Source organism: Crocodylus siamensis, chromosome 5, assembly GCF_052110815.1.
Source record: "Crocodylus siamensis isolate JL-2025a chromosome 5, ASM5211081v1, whole genome shotgun sequence".
NCBI lineage: Eukaryota > Metazoa > Chordata > Crocodylia > Crocodylidae > Crocodylus > Crocodylus siamensis.
The window spans coordinates 124,139,645-124,161,122 of NC_143399.1; the positions used below are offsets into that span (position 1 = coordinate 124,139,645).

General features: G+C 44.5%; 1 protein-coding gene across 4 annotated transcripts in view; it reads right to left on the minus strand.

The window, feature by feature from the left end:
* The window catches only part of NPSR1 (neuropeptide S receptor 1), a 168,503-nt gene that overhangs the window by 116,253 nt on the left and 30,772 nt on the right, over window positions 1-21,478 (minus strand). For 2 of the 4 annotated variants that reach the window (XM_090050171.1, XM_090050170.1), the window contains exon 1: window positions 743-1,257. The exons of the other annotated variants lie outside the window; for them this stretch is intronic. In XM_090050171.1, coding sequence (XP_089906297.1) covers window positions 743-889 — 147 coding nt within the window. In that variant the 5' untranslated portion in view covers window positions 890-1,257. Of the gene's footprint in view, window positions 1-742; window positions 1,258-21,478 lie in introns of those variants that run through there. 4 annotated transcript variants of the gene reach the window in all.

Consider the following 21,478-nt stretch of genomic DNA (forward strand, 5'->3'; position numbering starts at 1 on the left):
ACCTATTTAATAACATTAACTGAAATGGCTCCACAAACCATCACAGCAGAATAGTGCATGACATGCAGCCTGAAATTAAGTGCCGTATAATGGATGCCAGCAGCCAATGCAATCAGAATCGAGGATGTAACTCATTAGCACCCCCACCTTTTCCCAGCATCCATATACTCCTGTGCTGGAAAAAGCAACATGCTACTCTTGTTAAAAACAAAGATGATAAAATGTATTTATTCTTAATGTCCCTTTCACTATCATGCCTAACACAGCTTTTAAAAATAAAAAAATACTTTTTTCAGAGACTTTACAACTCTCTTTTAAGCCTGAAGAAAGTGCAATCAGAATCTCTTGATCAAGAGACGCACCATACATTGCAGAGGTAGATGGAAAATTGATACAAACCCCACATATTGTGATCATGACTGTAATAGATAAGGTAAAAGATTAATTCGAAGAAGAAAATCCTCTGATTTCAGCAGAACACATGAAAAATTACAATACATCCATAGCATCAGCAACCTACCACAGCACATTATAGCAGACCTTTTAAGTTTTTAGTTTGAGGCTTACTTTATTTTTCAATAATTGCCTGATGCATGAGAATAGTCCTTACAAAGAAAACTGCAAATACCAATCATAAGTTTACACCAAGAAGTCTTTCATAGTGTTTATCCCTTCCTTGTAAAGGTACTGAAAAGGCAAAGTGCAGCAAGCATGTGAGACCAGTGAAGCATGCTGTCTGTACCTTAAAGGAATAGTAAAAGGATCCCCATTCCTCTTCCTCCACCACTTCAGTGAAAGTCACTGTTTCTGTGCAAGTTACAAGGGTAAAATCCAGCCAGTCTGTACTTGTATTTGAGCTGCTCATGGCTTCTGTAAAACTGTCTTGCATTTCTGGGTTTTGTTTGAGCTCTCTTGGTTCTTCTCCTTGAGGACAAAAAAACAACTCCCAAACCCCCAGTTAAACAGATCCAAGCTCTTTGCAGAGGAGTGCAGGAAAAAATACAGCTTTTCTGCTCCACCACTGTCTACCACAGGCATCAGGGCTTCAGTGCAGCTGAATAATTCAAACCAGGCTGGAGTCTTTCCTTGAAGCTGTAGCCTGATACAATTCAGACACCGGCTGTCCACACACACTTCTCCATCAGCTGAAGCAGCAGCCAGTAACGTCACTGCTAGCAGCTGTGGCATCGTATCTAAGCCTTGCTAACTCCAGACTGTCTTGCCTCCGCAGTTTCCAACTATAAGGGTCAGGACTGGCTTTAAAAACGTTAGCATCCATGAGGTATTATACCTCAGCAGGCTGGCTATTTCTTGCTGCAGTTTAGTTTCTTACCTTAGTGCAGCCCAGTCTGATTTGAGGAAAATAACTTTATAATTACAGCTTGCCCATAGGAACGTGGCAATGTGCTATCCTGCATAATACAAGATAGGGGTTTGTTGCTGTTGTTGTTGTTTGGGGCTTAAACTATTTTGCCTCTGAATGACTGCCTGACTCACAAAATAGTCCTTACGTAGATAATCACAAATATCAGGCAGGCATGGGTAGCACAACGCTTTTAATTCAATAAATACATCATCTTAGACCCTTCCTTGTAAAGCTACTGTAAGTGCAAAGAACTGCAAGCTTGCCCCAAACAAACTGATGTTTCACTGTATGAAAAAGTTTCCCATGTGCTACCTTTGGAGCAAGAACGCTGCTATCAGACCAAGTACCTGTAGTCACCCTTCTTGGATGATTATCTGGCCATGTGATAGAAACATCCTCTAGTTCCACAGCATATATCCCAAGGAATGGCACAACATTTATAACTGATACATCTCTGAATTATGAACAAATCTGCACAGAAAATGAGAATGAGAACAAAAGCCTCAAACCACTGGTCAGTCTAAGGATGCTCAAATTGGTATAGTTTTCACCTTCCTCCATCCCAACAGGATCACATACAGCACTCAGCATACAGAACTGAGGGCTCAGTTCTGATCGTGTTTACATTGTATGAATTTTGATTTTTTTTCCCCCCCCATAGGCAATGGTGTTACTCCAGACTGACACCAACATAAATAAGATTCTGCACCTTCCCCTCACTCAGACAAAATCTGATCCTTTATCATAGCACAAATTCAAAAGCGTTTGTTCCAATAGATTTATTTTGCTTTAACCCCAGTAAATTTAGAAACTGAATTTGGTCTTTTTAGATTCCTACATACCAATGTGTAGTTTCTCTTTCCTTACACAATTGCTGAATCCAGCCCTGCATTTTGAACTGATTTTATAGCCTATCAGAAGAAACAGATTATTTTCTTCTTCACGTACTAGTCTTTTTTGGGGTTGCATACTCCTTTAAGTGTTATACTGCTCTAAACTCCTATCAGTCTATGTTATAGATAGTTAAAAAAAAAAATGTAATAGGGTCATTGCAACAGCAGGATAACTTTCTCAATAACCTGTGGGATATAGTAGAATTGTTCTCCCATTTTTCATTTTTCTTTCTTTATCCATTTCTATTTCTCCTTCCCCTCCTTCTGATTTACTATTTATCCTCTCATATAACTCCAAGAGTTCATTGGTTTGAGAAATTCTGTTGTATATATTAAAGAGCAATCTCAAGTATAGTTGTGAAGGTTTGAAATTGTCTTCTAGGTAGAGAACATTATAATCCAGCTCTTCAATCAGATGACTGACTTTTTTACATTCAAGTAGTTACAGAAGCGTGCACTTGGAGGCAAATTTCTCCCTGACCCCCTTCCAAGATACTGTATGAGATGAGTACAATTTTATTTGATAAACGGAATAATAATATGAAATGAAAAATAAATTTTCCAATATGAACAAATATAAAACAGGGTGCTCCGTTAAATTATAAACCTCTGCCATGAAGAGAGTGAGGCAGGGAGAGGAACAACTACTACCTTGTTTTACCAGCTAAGATTTTTGACTGAGAGATTTGACTGCACCAAAACATTTGAATCTGGTTCTGGATTTTGAATTGATTACCCTGAACATTTGAGCTGCCGGTCTCAGATCTTAGTTTATGCCTGTATCTTAATTTAATATAATTAAAACAGAACAAGGATGTAGACAAACAGTAGAGTAGATTTCCCATTTTGTAAGTCTCACAAGTCTCCTGCATGTACCTTGAATAGGAGAGTGGAAAACTGGGCGTCCCAGATTCTGTGTGTGTTGGTGCAATGTGTGCACTAACAAAGTAATAGCAGCTGATGCACTGGAAATCCAGTTTTCTTTTACCTCTAGCCCTGATTTTTTAAATGCAAGATTGAAATGGGGGGGCTTCCAAAATTAAAAGCATAAGCTGCTATAGCCTGAGCTAAAGAGCCATGGATCTGTGACCGAAGGCTGTAATAACTGTCACCCTCACATCTTGTCAACACCTACATACTTGAAGTCCCATTATCGGAGTATTTTCTCTGACCATTGAGAAGATGCTAAATGAGTCTTTCAGGCACATTGTGGTATAACCATAACTGAAGTTAGTAAATGTATCAGACGTTGAGCTGGTGGGTAGTATTCCTGGCAAAGAGAGGCTGAGCAGCTGAGAGACTAAAAGCAATAAATAGTGCAAAATGGAAAGCTTCAGGGATGGTTCCCGACACAGTCTCAAGTTCCCTGCACCCACAGCTTTCCATGAAGAAGGTAGAACTGATATGGTTGGTGCCACCTGGGCCAAATGACAGAGCTCTGCAGGTCACACCTGGTCATAAACTGTTTGGCACTCCTACAATATGCCATTAGTGTTGTTCGACGACCTACAGAACATTCTGCTGTGTTTAAACATGCCCAGAAGTATTGCTTGTTCAGATTGCTGGTCTCTGGATAAAGCATCCAATGCCATTGAACTTTGGACACCAGTGGCCTTATGACCCCTTCGTATGGTGCTGAGTGCTCAGGACTGTGATTATAAAAGGTTCAGCATGTAAAATCCTCCACAAAATGGAAGTTCCTTTCGTCACCCAGCAATAGCCTGGGGTTTTCTGACCTTTGTCAGCATGTGGTAACATCACTGTAATTTGTATCCATCAAAGAGAGAGAGGGTTTTTGAAAAATGCTGATTTTAGGCCTGCTTAAAAGCGTATTTGAATTAGTGTGAATGCAGCTTTGGTGCTAACTTTGGATGCTTTATCCAGAGACCAGTATTGGATCCTCTCACATTTAGTAGAGGAATTGATCTACTTGGAATCACACAGCATTTGCATGGGTCTACTGAAACAAAATGGCATTGTATTTTTTCCCTGAAGCTACTTAGTTGGATAAAATATACCTGTGTGTGTGTGTGTGTGTGTGTGTGTGTGTGTACATAGGCGTGTATGTATGCATACAAATATTGTATAATAGTATATAATATGTGGGTTCAACATTATATATACACATTCTCCCCCTCATGTTACTGTTTCTGAGTGGTCTTATTTCAGACTGGTTTATTTTATAATGAAACCAGATGGGATTCCCTCCCTAGTCTTTTATTTATGGTAGGTGTAGCACCATTTGCAGAATAAGAAGTATCCTTGGATAAAAGGAACTAACTGAAGGGAACAAATAGCAAAACCTCATAAAAAGTTGACGTCCTCAATTCTCCAACCTATTTAAATGTCTTAAAGAAAAATCTTCCCCTACCCACCATTTTTCCCTGTGTAGAGCTCTGGAACCTGACTAGTTTCTCCAGCTCTGTTGTAAATCAGCATTGGCTAAAACTGGTGTGAATTAGTTCACTTAAACTAAGTGACAGACGAATCAGATCCTATGGACTGAAAATGGAAACCACGATAACCCATGAGCTCCCATAAAATCTGCAGGACCTTCACATAATCATTTGAAATATTTATGATTTTCAATAAGCTGGGTATTTGTCATCTCACTAGGAAGCCAGTTTGTGCATTTTCACTCTTACTAGAACCTGACAGGTTAGTGTCTGTCCCCATATCACTAACAGAATTAATTTACATAAATCACACATGCTATTCAGAAGGATATTCTTCTTTCACTGTTCTCTAAGCCTGGTTCTAATGATGTATCTACTATTTTTAAATGGTTGGATTACCTGGTGCAGCTGAAATAGCTGAAAGGGGAGTTGCCAGGTGGACAGACAACTTCACATACCCTCTTTGCCCTGTTACTTGGGTGCATGGCAAGAAATCAGTTAAACTGTTGGGCAAGAGAGAGCAGCAAATTGTGTCCATAAATAGGATGGACATTGGAGTCTGGCACAAAAATCAGGCTTCTCCCACATCCCTTCATTTTTTCTTCAACCACTCAAAATCCCAGTCATGCCTTTAACATGAACGTGCACTGAATGTTTGAGAGCTGGGCAGCCAGAGAAACTGCCTGGAGACAGCGCAAGGTGGCAAAGGCCTGCAATAAGGCAGCAGCCCTAGATTTCAGGAGGGCAAACTTCAACGAGCTAAGAAGGATAGTTGGGGAAGCGCTGAGGTCCCGGAGGGGAGGGGAGCCAGGTGTCCAAGGAGAGTGGTCACTCCTTAAGGAGACGATCCTCCAAGCCCAAAGGAAGGTAATCCCAACCAGGATCAAAGGGAGCAGGAGGGCACACAAGCCTCCACACCTCACCAAAAGCATCCGGGAATGTCTCCTTGCTAAAAGGGAGGCGTACACCCAATGGAAAGAAGGGGTCATCACCAGGGATGACTATACTGCAGTTGCTCGGGGATGTAAGGGAGCAGTCAGGAAGGCCAAGGCAGAGATGGAACTGGGACTAGCTTCCCAGATTAAGGACAATAAGAAGTCCTTCTTTAAATACATAGGGGGTAAAAAGAAGGTCCCAGGTAATGTGGGGCCCTTGCAGGACGCATTGGGAAATTTGGTCATCACACCAGATGACAAAGCTAACATGTTTAACAATTTCTTTGCCTCCGTCTTCCTAAGTAGGGACTGGAACAGCCACCTCCCTGCTGGGCCCCCTTTGGGCCCCAAGGGAGGCACACCTGGGCCAAGGGTTAGCGAGGATTTAGTTAGGGAGCTTCTGGAGGGACTGGACGTATTCAAGTCAGCCGGTCCGGATGATCTCCACCCTAGAGTTCTAAAGGAATTGGCCGAGGTCATTGCAGGACCCCTGGCATGGCTTTATGAGCACTTATGGTGGTCTGGTGTGGTGCCAGAGGACTGGACAAGGGCCAATGTGGTTCCCATCTTCAAAAATGGGAAGAAGGAGGACCCGGGAAACTATAGGCCAGTTAGTCTTACCTCGATCCTAGGCAAGCTGTTTGAGAAAATTATTTTGGCACACATCCATGAGGGGCCAGCAGGGGACTGCATGCTTAGGGGCAACCAACACGGGTTCATCAGTGGCAGGTCCTGTCAGACCAACCTGGTGGTCTTTTACGATCGGCTCACCAGATCATTAGATGCAGGCGTAGCAGTGGACATAGTCTTCCTGGACTTCCAGAAGGCTTTTGACACTGTCTCTCACACCGTTCTCATTAAGAAACTGGGGGACTGTGGTGTCCACACCCACACAGTCAAATGGGTCGCCAACTGCCTGGAGGGCCGCACCCAGAGGGTGGATGGGTGCTTCTCAACCTGGAAGGACGTGGGCAGTGGGGTTCCGCAGGGCTCGGTCCTCAGGCCCGCACTGTTCAACATCTTCATCAGTGAACACCCAGTTCAAATTTGCTGATGACATTGAGATGTGGGGGGATGTGGGCACACTAGAAGGAAGCAACAGGCTACAATCAGACCTAGACATGTTACAAGGGTGGGTGGATGAGAATAGGATGGGCTTCAACACAGACAAGTGCAAGGTGATGCACCTCGGGAGGAACAACCGGCACCATACCTACAGGTTGGGGAACTCCCCTCTTGTCAGCATGGAGGCGGAAAAGGATCTTGGAGCCATCATTGACTCCAAGATGAACGTGGGCCCACAGCGTGGGGAGGCAGTTAGGAAGGCCAGCCGCACCTTGTCATGCATCCACAGATGCATCTCGAGCAGGTCCAAAGAGGCGATCCTCCCCCTCTATGTGGCACTGGTCAGGCCGCAGCTGGAGTACTGCATCCAGTTCTGGGCGCCACACTTCAAGAGGGATGTGGACAGCATGGAGAGGGTCCAGAGGAGGGGCACTCGTATGATCAGGGGACAACAGGGCAAGCCCTATGAGGACAGGCTGCGGGACCTGAACCTGTTCAGCCTCCAAAAGAGAAGGCTGAGGGGGGATCTTGTGGCCTGTTATAAACTAGTCAGGGGGGATCAGCAGGCATTGGGGGAGTCCCTGTTCCCCCGAGCACTGCCAGGAGTGACCAGGAATAACGGTCACAAGCTGGCAGAGGGTAGGTTTAGGTTAGATATCAGGAGGCGCTACTTCACAGTCAGGGCGACTAGGATCTGGAACCAACTTCCAAGAGAAGTGGTGCTGGCTCCTACCCTGGGGGTCTTTAAGAGGAGGTTAGATGAACACCTTGCTGGGGTTGTTTGACCCCAGTACTCTTTCCACGGCAAGGGGTTAGACTAGATGATCTACTCAGATCCCTTCCAACCCTAGAAACTATGAAACTTCTTTCCACCTCACTTGAAAACTACAAAACATTGGCATTATATATGTATTTGTGTTGTGTTCCGGGAGTTATGCTGTTCCATAGACCTGTTCATTGCAGCTCAGAAAGGGTGGAAGAGATTAAAAAACAGGTTTCACAAACCATCCTGGAAGAGACTTAATTTAAAGCAGCATCAGGGTATCTGTAAAATGGGGATATACTAGTTCCTTTCCCTACCCTGTGTCTATTTGAACTGTAAAGCCATGATGTCAGGGACTATATTAGTATGTGTTTGTAGACAGCCCAGCACAAAACAACCCAGATCTTAGCTATTATATCCAGAAGGACGTAGACAAGCATACTTCTTTGTAGAAATGAGATATGTTCTTCTACCATTATGATTTGGTATCCTTAGTTGCCAAATGCTGTTGAAATTTCAGTGAGCTAAAACCAATTGCGCATTAAAGATCCTCAGGATCCACTGGAAGTGTTTCTTACAAACATGAGAAATTTTAAGTACAGCAAACCAAGCTAAAACATCAAACACGAGAAGACAACAAAAGACCCATTTAGAGCATGCTCTAAGAATGATACCAACAGGACTTCCAGAACAAGCAGTAACATGGATACCACCAAGAAAGAGAAGAATACAGCAACCAAAGAACAGCAGACAGAGAAGCACAATCTATCAACATGAGACAACAAAGCTGGAGCTGATCTCCACAGCACTGCAATAAAGAGTTGAAACTGGCAGACACCAAAGGTACCTCTGAGCATGAGAGGCACTTCTACAAAATGCGGAAAGAAGTTATATGGAATTTTCAACTCTCTGTTCTCTTTTTTTGGAAAAAAAAAAAGTTGTATTTTGAGTTATGAACTAATCCAGTATTTCTGCAATAAGAAGCTGATAATGGAAGTACAGATTTACACTGAAGTAAACAAGGCCCTGCATAAAGTCGCAATTCCCTATTGTTGATAATTGTACCACAGCAGTGGTGTAATTCATTCAATGGAGAAATGACTAACTGATTTCCAATTACTTAATGATTTTCTAAAGGCTCCAGGAATTTGCAGAGTTAGAGCAGTGGTAATTTGTAACAACAGGTATGTTACCCACTGCCTTCAGTTACACAAAATAGAAAAAAATAGATATAACTGGACAGAAAGGGATCAGATTATACCCAATTCTCCAAGATGTAATACAGTAAATTTAACTGCATTTCTGACAATAGCAAGCAGATGGGATATAACGTAATAGGTATCATTTGCTCACACAGGATGCCCATCCTTCCAAAAACGGAAGGCATGTTGACACAATATGCTTCCTCCAAAGGCATACAGGTAACAAGCTGTGCACAATTTGAACAGCCCCAGAGTACATTAGAACGGCTACTGAGTGAGATTGTTCTTGTATTGGCAGTGGCATGTCGTTATTTTTCCAAGGGGGCAACATATACTTTCAACAGCAGCTGGCAGCAAGCAGACATGTTATTTCTGAGATACTGATATCCTATTGATTTTGTGCTGTCACACAGCAGAATTCATATCCACGGGATTGCATAGGAGAAGGGGAGGGGGGGGACTGAAGTTCTGATGGCTGAGGTCTCCGTTCCTTTACGTTTATCTTAATATATACAACTACACATCCCTACAAATTATATTTCTAATAATATGCATCAATAGCAACACCAACCTAGAGCGCGCACACACATGCATGCACACACGTACACGCACACACAACAGATTTTTTGTTTGCTAGAGAAACCACACAAGGGAAATTCAACACGGTCAGATCCTCACAGTCCCAAGGCAAGGCTAGTCTTTCTCCTGTGACTCAGCACTTTACTCCCAATATTCAGTAACCTTTTGCAAATACATTTTTCAGGCTTGCCTCTTTTGTTATTATCATTACACTGGTTAAACTAGCAACCAAGGGTAACAACAGCCATTGTCTTTTGAGTGGGAACTGCTGTGCCAGGATGCATCTCAGCAGAGCTGATCCACTTTGTTGGTATTTACAGATGTTCCCTGGGGCTGCTGTCCAGCAGGCTCGTGCCCTTGCTGCTCCTTGGGCTGTAGGGTCCTGATCCTGTAGGACAACAGCCTTGAGTGCCATGCCCCAGGTCTGCAAGCTGGGGACCCCCCATAGGTCAGGGCACTGCAGCAAGGTATATGCAACCTGGGAATAACCATGCAAGGGTTTCCTGTAATGTGTGCCTGCAAGTGCCTGCTCCCCCCCTTGGGTTTGGGGCACAGCAGTGAGCAAATTTATTTGAAAAGTGGGGGAAAGTATCCTGGAATGAACAGAACTGTACACTGATGCTGCTTGTAAAATATGGTAGGGTTAAAACTGAATTAGAATATTACCAACATTTCTGCTAAAAACATAAGGGAGAACTTATACTTTCTACAGATTGTAGAAAACTGCAAATACTAAATAAATCTTTCACAGGAAATTGCACCCAACCTTCCATCCTTTGGATCACGATATATGTTTAAGAAGTCTAGTCAGGTTCCTGATGAATCCATTTGTGGCTGACAAGCCCAATTTGAGAGTGATATAGCCTGCTACAAGTTTCACAGATCCAGGTGTTGTCTGAATTGGAGTCCAAGTTTACAGCACACTGCTTTCTTCTTTCTCACTTTGCCTCAATCCTCTACAAAAAAGCAGCTTCATGTTGAGCTACACCCAGTACCAGATGCTCCCTCCAGACTGGGTGGGATTCTGCACACTCCGCCCAAGTTTCTACATTGATGTTGAATGACTGTATCATTTTGCACATGTTGTGGCACCACCATAGAGGGTGACCCCACTTTCTAGAATTGTATCAAATCTCACTGTATAAAATACTGCTAGAAAAACAGTCATTCAGGTGTCTCTGTGGTGCAACAGGTCAGTGCAGTCAGCTGTTAACTGAAAGGTTGGTGGTTCGAGCCCACTCAGGGATGGCCTACTTATTTTCATCAGTGACTGCAGGGCTCGGTGGGGTGGGGCTGGGGGTGAAGGTAGTTTTCTCCTCAGTCTTCCCACTTACAGGTCATGGGGACAGATGCATAGAAGTGAACAGAAGACTCCAGCACTGGTGCTACTGCAAGGGTTTTGGCTTCTTTGACCACAGCACACCTCAGCGTCTGTGGCTAAAATGGCAGACCTCCTGGATAGGGCTTTAAACGGAGATCATCAGGGGATGGGCCATCAACCTTGGAACCAACATACCAGGGTACAATAGGAAGCATACTCTGACACTGGCCAAAGGATAGTGTCCTTTGCAGCTCACCAGGAAGCCTACGGCCTCCAATGGCAGGCTTAGTTGCCTGTACATGAACATCAAAAACTTGAGAAACAAGCAGGAGGAACCGGCCCTCCTGGTAACCAACAAGCAATACAATCTCATAAGGACTATGGAGACCTGGTGGGACTCCACCTATGATTGGACCACAGGTTTAGGGGGCTACACCCTGTATTGGGAAGAAGGGTGGAGGAGTTGCTCTCTACATGAAGGAACATTACACCTCCCTAGAAGCAGGAATTGGCAACAAAGAAGGGGGATTTGAGACCCTCTGGGTCAAAATATGGGGAAGGGGATTTTACCGTCGGAGTTTACTACAGACCTCAAAACCAAGAGGAAGAGCTTGACCAGGAATTGTCTAGAGAACTGGCAGAAGCTGCACATTCTTGGAATATGGTCATCATGGGTAACTTCAGCTACCCAGGCATCTCATGAGATGAGCACACAGCAAGATCTGATCACTCACAAACCTCCCTCACTTGCGTGGAAGAGCTCTAACTCAAGAAGTCTATGGGCTGACCAGGGGCAAGGCACTCCTAGACTTGGTTCTGGCCAAAGGGGATGATCTAGTGAGCAATCTGAGGATCAAAGAGAAACTGAGTGACAGTGACCATGAGATGATCATGTCCCCTCCATTCACTGTAAGCCAAGGAAATCAGTCAGTAGGGTAGAAATCCTTGATTTCAGGAAAGCTGACTTCCACCAGCTTAGGAGATTGGTTAGTGAGGCCCTGTGGGACCATAGTCTGATAAGGAAGGGAGTACAAGAAGAGTGGCTGCTCCTCAAAGAAGTGATCCTAGGAACACAAAGAAAGTCTATTCCCTTTTGTAAGAAAGGCAGAAAAAATAAAATTAGAAATTAAAAAGAGAAGCTTACAACAGATGGAAGTCAGAAATAACCACCAAAGAGGAGTACTCAGCAATAGCCTACACCTGTAAGGAGAGGATTAGGAAAGCAAAGGCACAAACCAAATACAAATTGGCAACCAGAATCAGGGACAAAAAAAAGCTCTTCTTTAGATATGTAGAAAGTCGGAGAAAAAATAAGGGAAGCATAGGGCCCCTGATGAACGAAATGAGACAGCAGATAATTGACACTCAGGACAAAACTGAATTCCTAACTGAATACTTCATGTCAGTATTCCACCAGTCCAAGGGTGATAGCCTGCTTGACAAGATACAGGATGATCAAGGTGTGGGTAATTACCCTCCCATAGTTGGTGAAGATTTTGTGGGGGGAACACCTAGAGAGCTTGAATATCTGTAAGTCAGCAGGACCAGATGAACTACACCCAAGAGTGCTAAAAGAACTGGCCAATGTAATCACATGACTGATGGCAGAGTTCTTTTGAAGACTCATGGCACTTGGGAGAGGTCACAGAAGACTAGAAGAGGGCGAATGTGGTGCCTATCTTCAAGAAAGGGAGAAAGGAGGACCCAGGGAATTACAGGCCAATGATTTTGACCCGAATTCCTGGTAGAATCCTAGAAAAAAATTATCAAAGAATCTATTAGTGATAAGCTAACAGAAGGCAGGATTCTAAAGGATAGCCAATGTGGCTTTGTTGTGGGAAGGTCATGCCTGACCAACCTCATTTCATTTTACAATCAGGTAACTCACCACCTGGATAGGGGAAATTAGACTGATATCATATACCTGGAATTTAAAAAGGCCTTCAACCTAGTTTCCCATGGTGTCCTCACGGTAAAATTGGGAAAATATAGCCTTGACTACTTTATGATCCAGTGGCTGTGTAACTGGTTCTGAGGTAGGACCCAGAGAGTACTGATAGACAGAACTGAGTGAACATGGTGGAAGGTGACCAGTGGCATCCCACAGGAGTGCAACTGGGCCTGCTCCCATGCTTGGCAGCAAACTTGGAAGTGGACTAGATGTGGTCTGCTGGGGAGTGTGCTGGGGGTCCCCCCATGCATTCCCCTGGCTCAGTGATCAGGCAAGGGGGGACCCCAGGTCCCCCCCCCCCCCCGACACAGGAGGTACCAGTTGCCGAGCTGGGGAGGGCCCCCAGCATGTTCCCTGGAAGACCCAGAAGTGGACCAGAAGTGATTCTGAGCATGCTGGGGAGCCCCCTGTGCTCCTGTGGAAACTCCATGTGCTGCAGCATTCATGAGCTGCCTGCTACCTAGAGGTATGTAGAAAAAACATTTAAAGCCGTGTCTATGTCCAAATCATGAAATCTTTCTGAATCCCTCTGAATCAATTCAGAGGGTTCCAATTTGATTCAGAGAGATTAAAGTGTCCTCTGATTCGATTTGGATTTGGAGATTAGGCCACCAAATTGGGCTGAATCTCCACCAAATTGAATCAGAGACTGAAGTTTTGCACAGCCCTAAAATCCATACTCCCCCTGGGTGCTAGCCTGGGGACTAGTAGGGAGTATGGGTCCAGTCCTGATGTGCATGGGGCCAGGAGAGCTCAGTCAGCTGCAGCAGCAGCTGTCTCCTGGTCCCATACACATTGGGAGGGGTGCTGGTGTGGATGGGGCTCAGAGACAGCTGCTGCTGCACATGTTTTTCACACCATGCACATGGAGACGAGCCCTGTACCCAGCAGGGTTTCCCTTTGCAGCCCTGGGCTGGCCAGGAACTGTCCCATTTTGGGGTAGGTCCGAGCCATTTCTGAGCTGTGAAGAGAGTGCTCCATGCAGCCTGGGGCTGGCCAAGACCTGTCTCTCCCCCAGAGCTCTTTCCCAAACCCCCTCCCCCAATTGGGAGGGCACCATCAATCTGCTGAACGTGGTGTGTGCAGGCACTTGGTATGAAGGGGCCATGAGCACCATGAGTCGCCTGAACCCTGGCTACTCAACCAAGGAGAAGGGCTGGCCATCCACAGCAAGCACCTCCCCAATGCTCTGGGTGACCTCACTCGCCTCGGGAATGTGCACCCCTTTGTCTCTGCCTTTTCCTCATTGGTTCAGAGTGGCCTGCCTCTGCTTTTTGAGGACGGGGACTTTGAAGAGAGATGGGGACTTCCTTTTGGGCATACTACCACTGATGCCAGGCTGAGGAGGAGCAAGAAGGGGATGGTGCCTGTAGAGATGCATCAGCATCCCCATGGTGCTCATGTGTTTTGTTCCCTTGCCCCGGCTGGTTTTGGCTCAGCAGTGCAGGCAGATAGTATACGTGGAATAATCTGCCAGCTGAGAAAGTGTGTGGTCTAGGATCAGTCTCACTTTTGGGGGATCCACACATGTGCCTGCACCCCTTCTCAGCAGACAGAAGCACAGCAACAGGAGGAGCAGACTCAGTTGAGCCATTTGCCTCCACAACCTGTACCTCAACCTCCTCTGAAGTGCCTTCTGGGGAAGGAGACCAGGCACAAACTCAGATGATTTCCCCTTCTTCCCCAGAATTTCCCTTGCTATGGTGCTCAGATCCAGCTCCAACTCTTCCTCTAGCACTGGAAGGCTCAACATGGGAAGTGAAATGGGGGTGGAGGAGACTGTCGTGCTGGTGCTGCTGCTTGTTGTCCTGGTGGTAGTCAGGGTGAGGTGCTGGCTGGCGCTTTTAGAGGGGATGCAGACTCAGGCACAGGCACAGGCACAGGCACAGGCACAGGCACAGGCACAGGCACAGGCACAGGCACAGGCACAGGCACAGCTCCCCCTCACTGCCTGTTGAGCTATTGGAAGCCCAATGCCTCTTTGTTGTAGCAAAGAGGCTGTCTCAGTTTGGGGGTGGAGGGGAACTTACAGCTCTCCCTCTACCCCCTCTTCTGCCCCTCCCTGAAGGCTTGTCAGCTGCCTTTCCACCACACTTCATAGTGTGTTTCAGTGTCTTGTCTTTGGCTTGGTGTGCTGGAAAATCTGTGTCTTCTTCTGTAATGTTATCTGATTTATGTAATATGTGTAGATAGGGTAATTGTATGCATGTGCATTTATGTTTGTATGTATGCATGTAATAAATAAAATACAGATATATAAATGTATGCATGTGTTCCTATATAAATTCTATATTATAAATATGCAATATAATTATGCTGTGCTTCTCTGCACAGCGAATGGAATGCACGCTGAGAGAGAAAGCACAGATTTGAAAAGACTCCAAGTAGACTAACAAAAACAAAAAGAGGATTTTGGGGAAGGAATAAATTGAAAGGAATTAATATAATGATAAATAAAAGGGTACAAAAAGAAAGCAAAAGGTATTGCTGAATCCCACTTGCTAGGCTAGCAAGTCGGAAATGAATGGTAGCCTTTGTTATTTGATGCTACTGAGCTTCTGGAAGACAGCTCAGTAACTGACCCCAAGGCAGAAAGCAGCTCAGTTTAAACAACTCTGCTTTTTATGCTGTTTTTCCCCCCATCTGTCCCCCAGAGCACTGGAATTGGAAGGAACCTCAGAGAAGGATCAGTCACTGGCCAGCTACACAGTCAATATCAGAGTTGTCCTTCCTCCCTCTCCTTACTTTCTGTTTCCCTGCAGGCAAGCCCAGCTTCAACTTCAAAACATTTAGAAACTTTCAAAATGTTTTGACTGCCCTCGTTTCATTTCAAGGCTGTTTTGAAGTCCTTCATTTTGTTTTGATTTCACTGTTTCAAGTTTGAAATGAGTCAAAACAGTGTCAAAACGAAACAGCTGATGGAATTTCACAGAGCCCAAGTGCCCAGCATATGTAATTCACATTTTCTGAACAATAAAGTAGGGATGACAGCATACAAGTCTTGTAGATTCACATCTTCACCTTAGCTGATAGTTTGTTGTTATTTCATGCATGTTTTTGTAATAGCCCCAAATTCTTGACTGTTTTTTCAGTTCTATTAGTTCAGCAAGAGTCTTGAATTTCAGACTGATCATAGAACCAGAGTAGCAAAAGCTGTCAATGACACAAAAAGATTTACCCTCCAGAGTAACGTTCTTCCACCCCTTGGTATGTGATCACAGTCATCTTGAGACGAATTGTCAGCCAGAAGCTCTTGCCACACAAAATCTGCCCAAGAGATTTTGCAGGGAAGATTCACTGGGGACAACTAAGGCTGCATAATCCACAAACAGGAAAATCTCTCAGAACCAGCTCTTTCATATTGTTTTTCACCCTAAACCTTGCAATGTTGAACAGGCCTCCATCTAGTCTGGTTCAAAGATAAATGCCGTCATCGCTGTCCTTGAATGCATGAAGAAACAAAAATAAAAAGCAGATGTTAAAGAGCATGGTGCCTAAGACACCCATTCCACTCCATTGGTAATGTCAAAGACATTTAAATTAATTGGTTTCATATACTACAGTTGCCTTCATACCTTGATGTAATGAGCAAATGATGTTCAACAAACCAGGGTGTCATGGGGTGGGGCCCGCAAGCAGCCGTGAGCCCGCTAGCACCCCCTTGCCATGCCAATTAGGGTGATCTGGCACCCTCTACTCGCCCGCCACATCTTTGATGTTGAGGTTCAGAATGGGAGGCTGCCTACTTACTCCTATGACACCTCGCTGGTATCACCTCCATTCCAAAGTGGGGTACTCTCACCCCAGCCTTATGGGCAGGGCGTGCCTCCAAACCTCCCCTTTAGCACGCCCCAAGCCTCGCAGCTGTTTGGAGACGATGTCTGGTCCTTGTGTCCCTCTGCCCTGTCTGGCGCCTCTGGGCCCGTCTCCCCACCAGCGCCCCTAGCCTGGCACCCCTGGGCTTGCCTCGCCCAGGTACTCTTTCCATACCTCGCCCCGTCAGGGCCTTTCGCCCACCTCTGGGCTTTCCCACCCCTCTCAGGGTCTCTGCCATGCCTGCCGCCCCTCTCGGGGTCTTTGGCCACACTCACCGTGCCTGGCGCTGCGCCCACTCTAGGGCCTATACCGCGCTCCTGGCGCTGCGCCCACTCTAGGGCCTATACCGCGCTCCTGGCGCTGCGCGTTTCCCGTGCTTGGGGCTCAGGTGGCCGTAGCCGTGCCTGGCCCTTTGACCCTTTCTTGGGTCGTTTGCCCCATTGGGCAAACTACTGCCCTCCTGGGCTGGGGTCCAAGCCCCGTACACTGCGCCACTCCAGCGCAAAACAGCTGTGCCCCCCTGGCACTGTGCCCTTGCTGGGCACCGGGAACCCCCAAGCTGCTGGGGAGCTCCCGTGAGGCTTCTTCACACCCCTACAGCCTCACCCGGTCCTCCAGTGTAACTATAACACAAGCCAAGCCCAAACAGCTGTAACAAAACCAACAAAGAGCCTACCCACTTGTAATGCAAACTCCAAGCCCCAGCAGGGCTTCCACCATACCTCCTTTCAGGGTTCTCTCCTCCCTAGCATCACTGCAGCTGGTCAGCAAGGTAAGGCTGCAATCACCAACTCAGGCTGCTCAGCTCAGCCACAGAGCTCCTGCTCCTGCTCCTGCTCCTGCTCCTGCTCCTGCTCCTGCTCCTGCTCCTGCTCCTGCTCCTGCTCCTGCTCCTGCTCCTGCTCCTGCTCCTGCTCCTGCTCCTGCTCCTGCTCCTGCTCCTGCCAGAAGGGCACTACTAGGTAGGCTTTGGCCTAGCTGTTTATAAGGGCCTGGCCCTGCCCCCTCCTGGCCACATCACCTGCCTGGTTGCCCTAGCAACCCCCATCTGTGTTGCTCCAGAGCACTTCAGCAGCCCTATTCCTCCTGCTAGTAGCAGGCACCCTGGTGCCCTGCTACACAGGGGACAACCTATTCTCTTCTGAACAGTAAAAAGACCCTGCCTGTTGACCATATTGAAAGCCTTTGTCAGACAGAGGAAGGCTATATACAGTAGTATTCATTTTTTCCTCTGCACTTCTGTTGTAGTCGCTTGATTGAAAATATCATATCAATGGTGGAGCATCCTGTGTAAAAACCACACTGACTTTCAAGATAGATTCTTTGCCCTAGAGCTTGCAGCCTAGGAAGCAGAATATAAGTGGCAGCTTTTCCAACCACGTTCAAAAGGGAGCTACCTCTATAGCTGTCAGAGTCGCTTCTATCCCCCTTTTTTGTATCCTTATAAAAACCAAGTATCTTTGAAACGTTGTAGTATCACTTCCTCTGTCCAACAGAGCAATGTAACTTCATGGAGCTTTTGAAGTAATTTGTCATTGGCACATTTGCAGATTTCAGCAGGCAAGCAATCGTTGCTGAATGCCTTGTTCCCAGGAATCAGTTTAATGGCTTTCTGCAAATCTTCTAATGTAGGTTAATTGTCCACATCCATCACAACATCAAATTGTGGTAATCCTTTAAGCTCTTCATTTTTTATTTCAGTCTCACTGTAGTATAGAATTCCATAGCGTTAAATCCAAAGCTTGAGTTGTTTTGGTTTTTTAGTGATGACATTTCTGTTGTAGAAAACTGCAAATGCTAAGTAAATCTAGTACAGGAAAGAGAGTGAAAGCAAAGGATTCTCACAATAAAGAAAAAAGGGGTAAAAATATGAGTCAGCAAATGGGATAATTTTTTTTTAATGCTTGCAGGAATCATACAGAAATCAGTTAAGAATATATAGATTATTCTGCTTAGAATCATGTTTTCAAAACCTCTCATAGGAAAGACTGTTGAAAATTATGTAGCAGGATTGTGGTCCTTTGTCTTTCTTTCTGGCACAGACAAGAATTTTGGGAAGGGAAAGGCAGTAGTATTTTAATTAATACAGGTTTCCCTGTGCCTAGAGTTTTCCTAATAAAAGATATCTAGAAGATAATAAATAATGAAAAAATAATAGTTTCTATAGCTGCAGTATATGAACCCATTAAAATTAAATTAAATATGAATACATTAAAATTAATTTTAAGCAACAAATTTTTTTTTCTCTGATTGGGTACATGACAAATCAGGACATTGTCGAGTAATGAACATCCTTCTCAAAATAAATAAAAATAAATAAATAAAAAGATTTGTTAAAGATCCTAGGCTTCAGGAAAGAAAAAAGAAAACTGTGTTTATCTATTGTCTTGTTCTTATTTCTCTATGATTTTTTTCTATGCATGTTTCTTAATGTCAATTAGACATTTCTCATGCTTCTCCCTTTCTTTTAGAAGATGACTATTTTAGTAATTTATCCTAGTAATCTCCTACGAGGTTATAACTCACTTTTGAAAAGAAAATTGAAATGAGATTGTGTGTCACTTGCATAAAATGTGCAGAGAAGCAGTAAACCATGTTAGTCAAAAGTCAGGCAGAAGTACCGCATTAGGTTGTTGCCAATGAAAGCTCACCTCTCTGAACCCTGTCTCTAAGACCCAGCATCACAGCATTCATGAGCCTCGCCTGGTACCTCGAGGTATGTAGAAAAAATATTTAAAGCTGTGTCTATGGCCGAATCACTGATTCTCTGAATCAGCATCAAATCTTCAGATTCAGATTCGGCCAAGTAGAACTGGGGACAGTGATCTGAATCAATAAATCAAATCACTGTCCCCAGTTGGGGCCGAATCAAAATCAAATACAGCCCGTTTCGCACATCCCTAGTGCCTACTGTGCCAGGAATTGTAATACTGAACTAAAAACTTCTTTGTAGTGTAGAAGTATCCCACAATAATTTTAAGGTGTGACCAGTTGACATGTTAAGATTAATTGCAAAATAATCACATAGAATGTAAATCACATAGAATGTCTGCCAGGGGCCTAAAGTGTGACCACATCCTAGCTTATACATAACATATGTAAGCTCTAATGATAGAAGCTGTCCAAGAACTGGTGTTATTTGTCTGTTATTTTTTTTTCTTTTCCCTTGACCTTTAACCCATGCTTCTGTTTCTTTAACTGAGGAATTGGGTGCAATACCCTTGTTATTTCAGGCTAGGGAACAGAGGGAAGTAAAGTCTTGAGAGGAATTACAGTAGAAACCAAAACCACCATCCAAAAAACTGAGAATTACAGCAGCAAGCTGCACACAATGCCCATTTCATAAGCAAATTGATATACTGCTGTCTCACATACCTACTGTTATATTCACAAGCAGTGGAATTCATCACAGATATGGAAACTTTTTATTTTTAATAGGCCTGCATGGAACTTCATTTATTTTTCTTTTCTTTTTTTATTTAAAATTTTAAAAATCCTGTAAGAGTTGACAGTGGCAATTTTAATTTTTTTAAGTCAAAAAAGATGTAAGCCAAAATATTTTTGTGCATTTCTTTCCACTGGAATATTGTTAATATTTAGTTCTCCAGTGAAAAAAATGTTAAAATACAGAAGATATTTTTCATGAAAATATTTGTTTTGTCAAAAAAAAAGAAAAGAAAAGAGACAAAACTACCTCAAAATAAATTATGCGTTGATGCTTGATAATTATGCAGATGCTTTGATAAGCCTTAGTTGTCATACTATTCGTTGCTGTGCAGAATTCTTTCATACTCTGAGTATGGTTAGTTATAATTTGGGTCCAAATTAGCTAAAATGTGTTAGCCGAATACTGTCAAGAATTCTTCTTTATTGTAGACTCAGTTTAACACCTTTAAACTTACTAAATTTGACCTTAACCAGTTAAACTGAGGCAAAAGGAAATAGCCACCAGGGCTAGGGACAGACATTACACTTAAACCAGTTTAAGTGGTCAGAAACTGGTTTAAACCTGTAACAGAACAGTTGTTCAGTGCACATAAACTAGTTCAGAAATGGCTGAAGCTTGTTTGAGATAAACCTGACTGAATGTAGTATCAGAATTAACTGATTTGAATCAAACCAATTTATGCAATGTCTGTCCCAGGCTGGTTTAAATTAAATCAGACTCCCCCAGCATCCCTGCATGCTCTCTGGGCTAGGTGGGACTTTCTGCTGCACAGCAGAGCTGGCCCCTCTCCTCTGCTCCCTGGCTGGAGCTTGGCAGAGACTGCAGGTGTCCCTGCTCCCCACCTCCCCTCTTCTCTGCCTTACAGAGACCTCTCTGCATTAGCTAGTTGACAACATGCTGGTTATGGTCTATGTTGTGGTAGACAGGACAAAGTCAGAATCAACAGGTAGCTGGTAATGTCCCTCTGTTGTTTTCTTAATGTGGTGATAAGCACTGAGTTAGGGCTGATAAACACCGTTATCAATTCCCTTCTGGGCTGGTCAGAATGGGGAGGGGGGGAACCCCTCCCTAATCAAAGTGTCTTGCTGGGGCCTGGCCATGTCCCCCTCAGCTCAGCACTGAAGAAGGGAGGGAGGGCTGTTCTAGCAACCCCTGACTTTTAGCTTGAGTCACTGCAGGCATGTGCCTGCATATCTGGGATGTCTGTGTGGTTACAAGCTGATGTAGCCTAGCTAGGTTAGACTAACTTGTAAAGATTGACTCTCTTCTGGCTCAGGGTTTTTTGAATGTCTAGCCCAGCTGCACCCCTAACCCAGCTGCACTAGGAAAAAAGTTCCGGGTAGGCTAAATTTAAGTCCTTTTTCCAACCTACACACTTTGTATGTTAAAATAGTAGATGGCCCATTGTACATGAAAAACAGTATGCACACAGACACTACCTCCAGAATGGAAAATAGTGTAGCTACCTCAGTGTCGTGCTGCAGCAAGGCTTACTGGTTTTGCCTCTCAGCAGAGCTCAAAGCTTCTACTTTGGGAAGAAATTAAGCACTGCCTGACACTGAGTAGTAGTCATGCCAATGGATTACTGGGGTCTTTGGGTGCTCAGTGAGATACAGGGTGATTTATAATGCAGGGTGATTTGCATTGAGAGGCAAGTTGAGCACTTGAGTGCAGTGGGGAGGATTATGGTACTTTTTACGATATGGTTGCTATCTGATTTAGTAGGATAATCATAGAACTGGG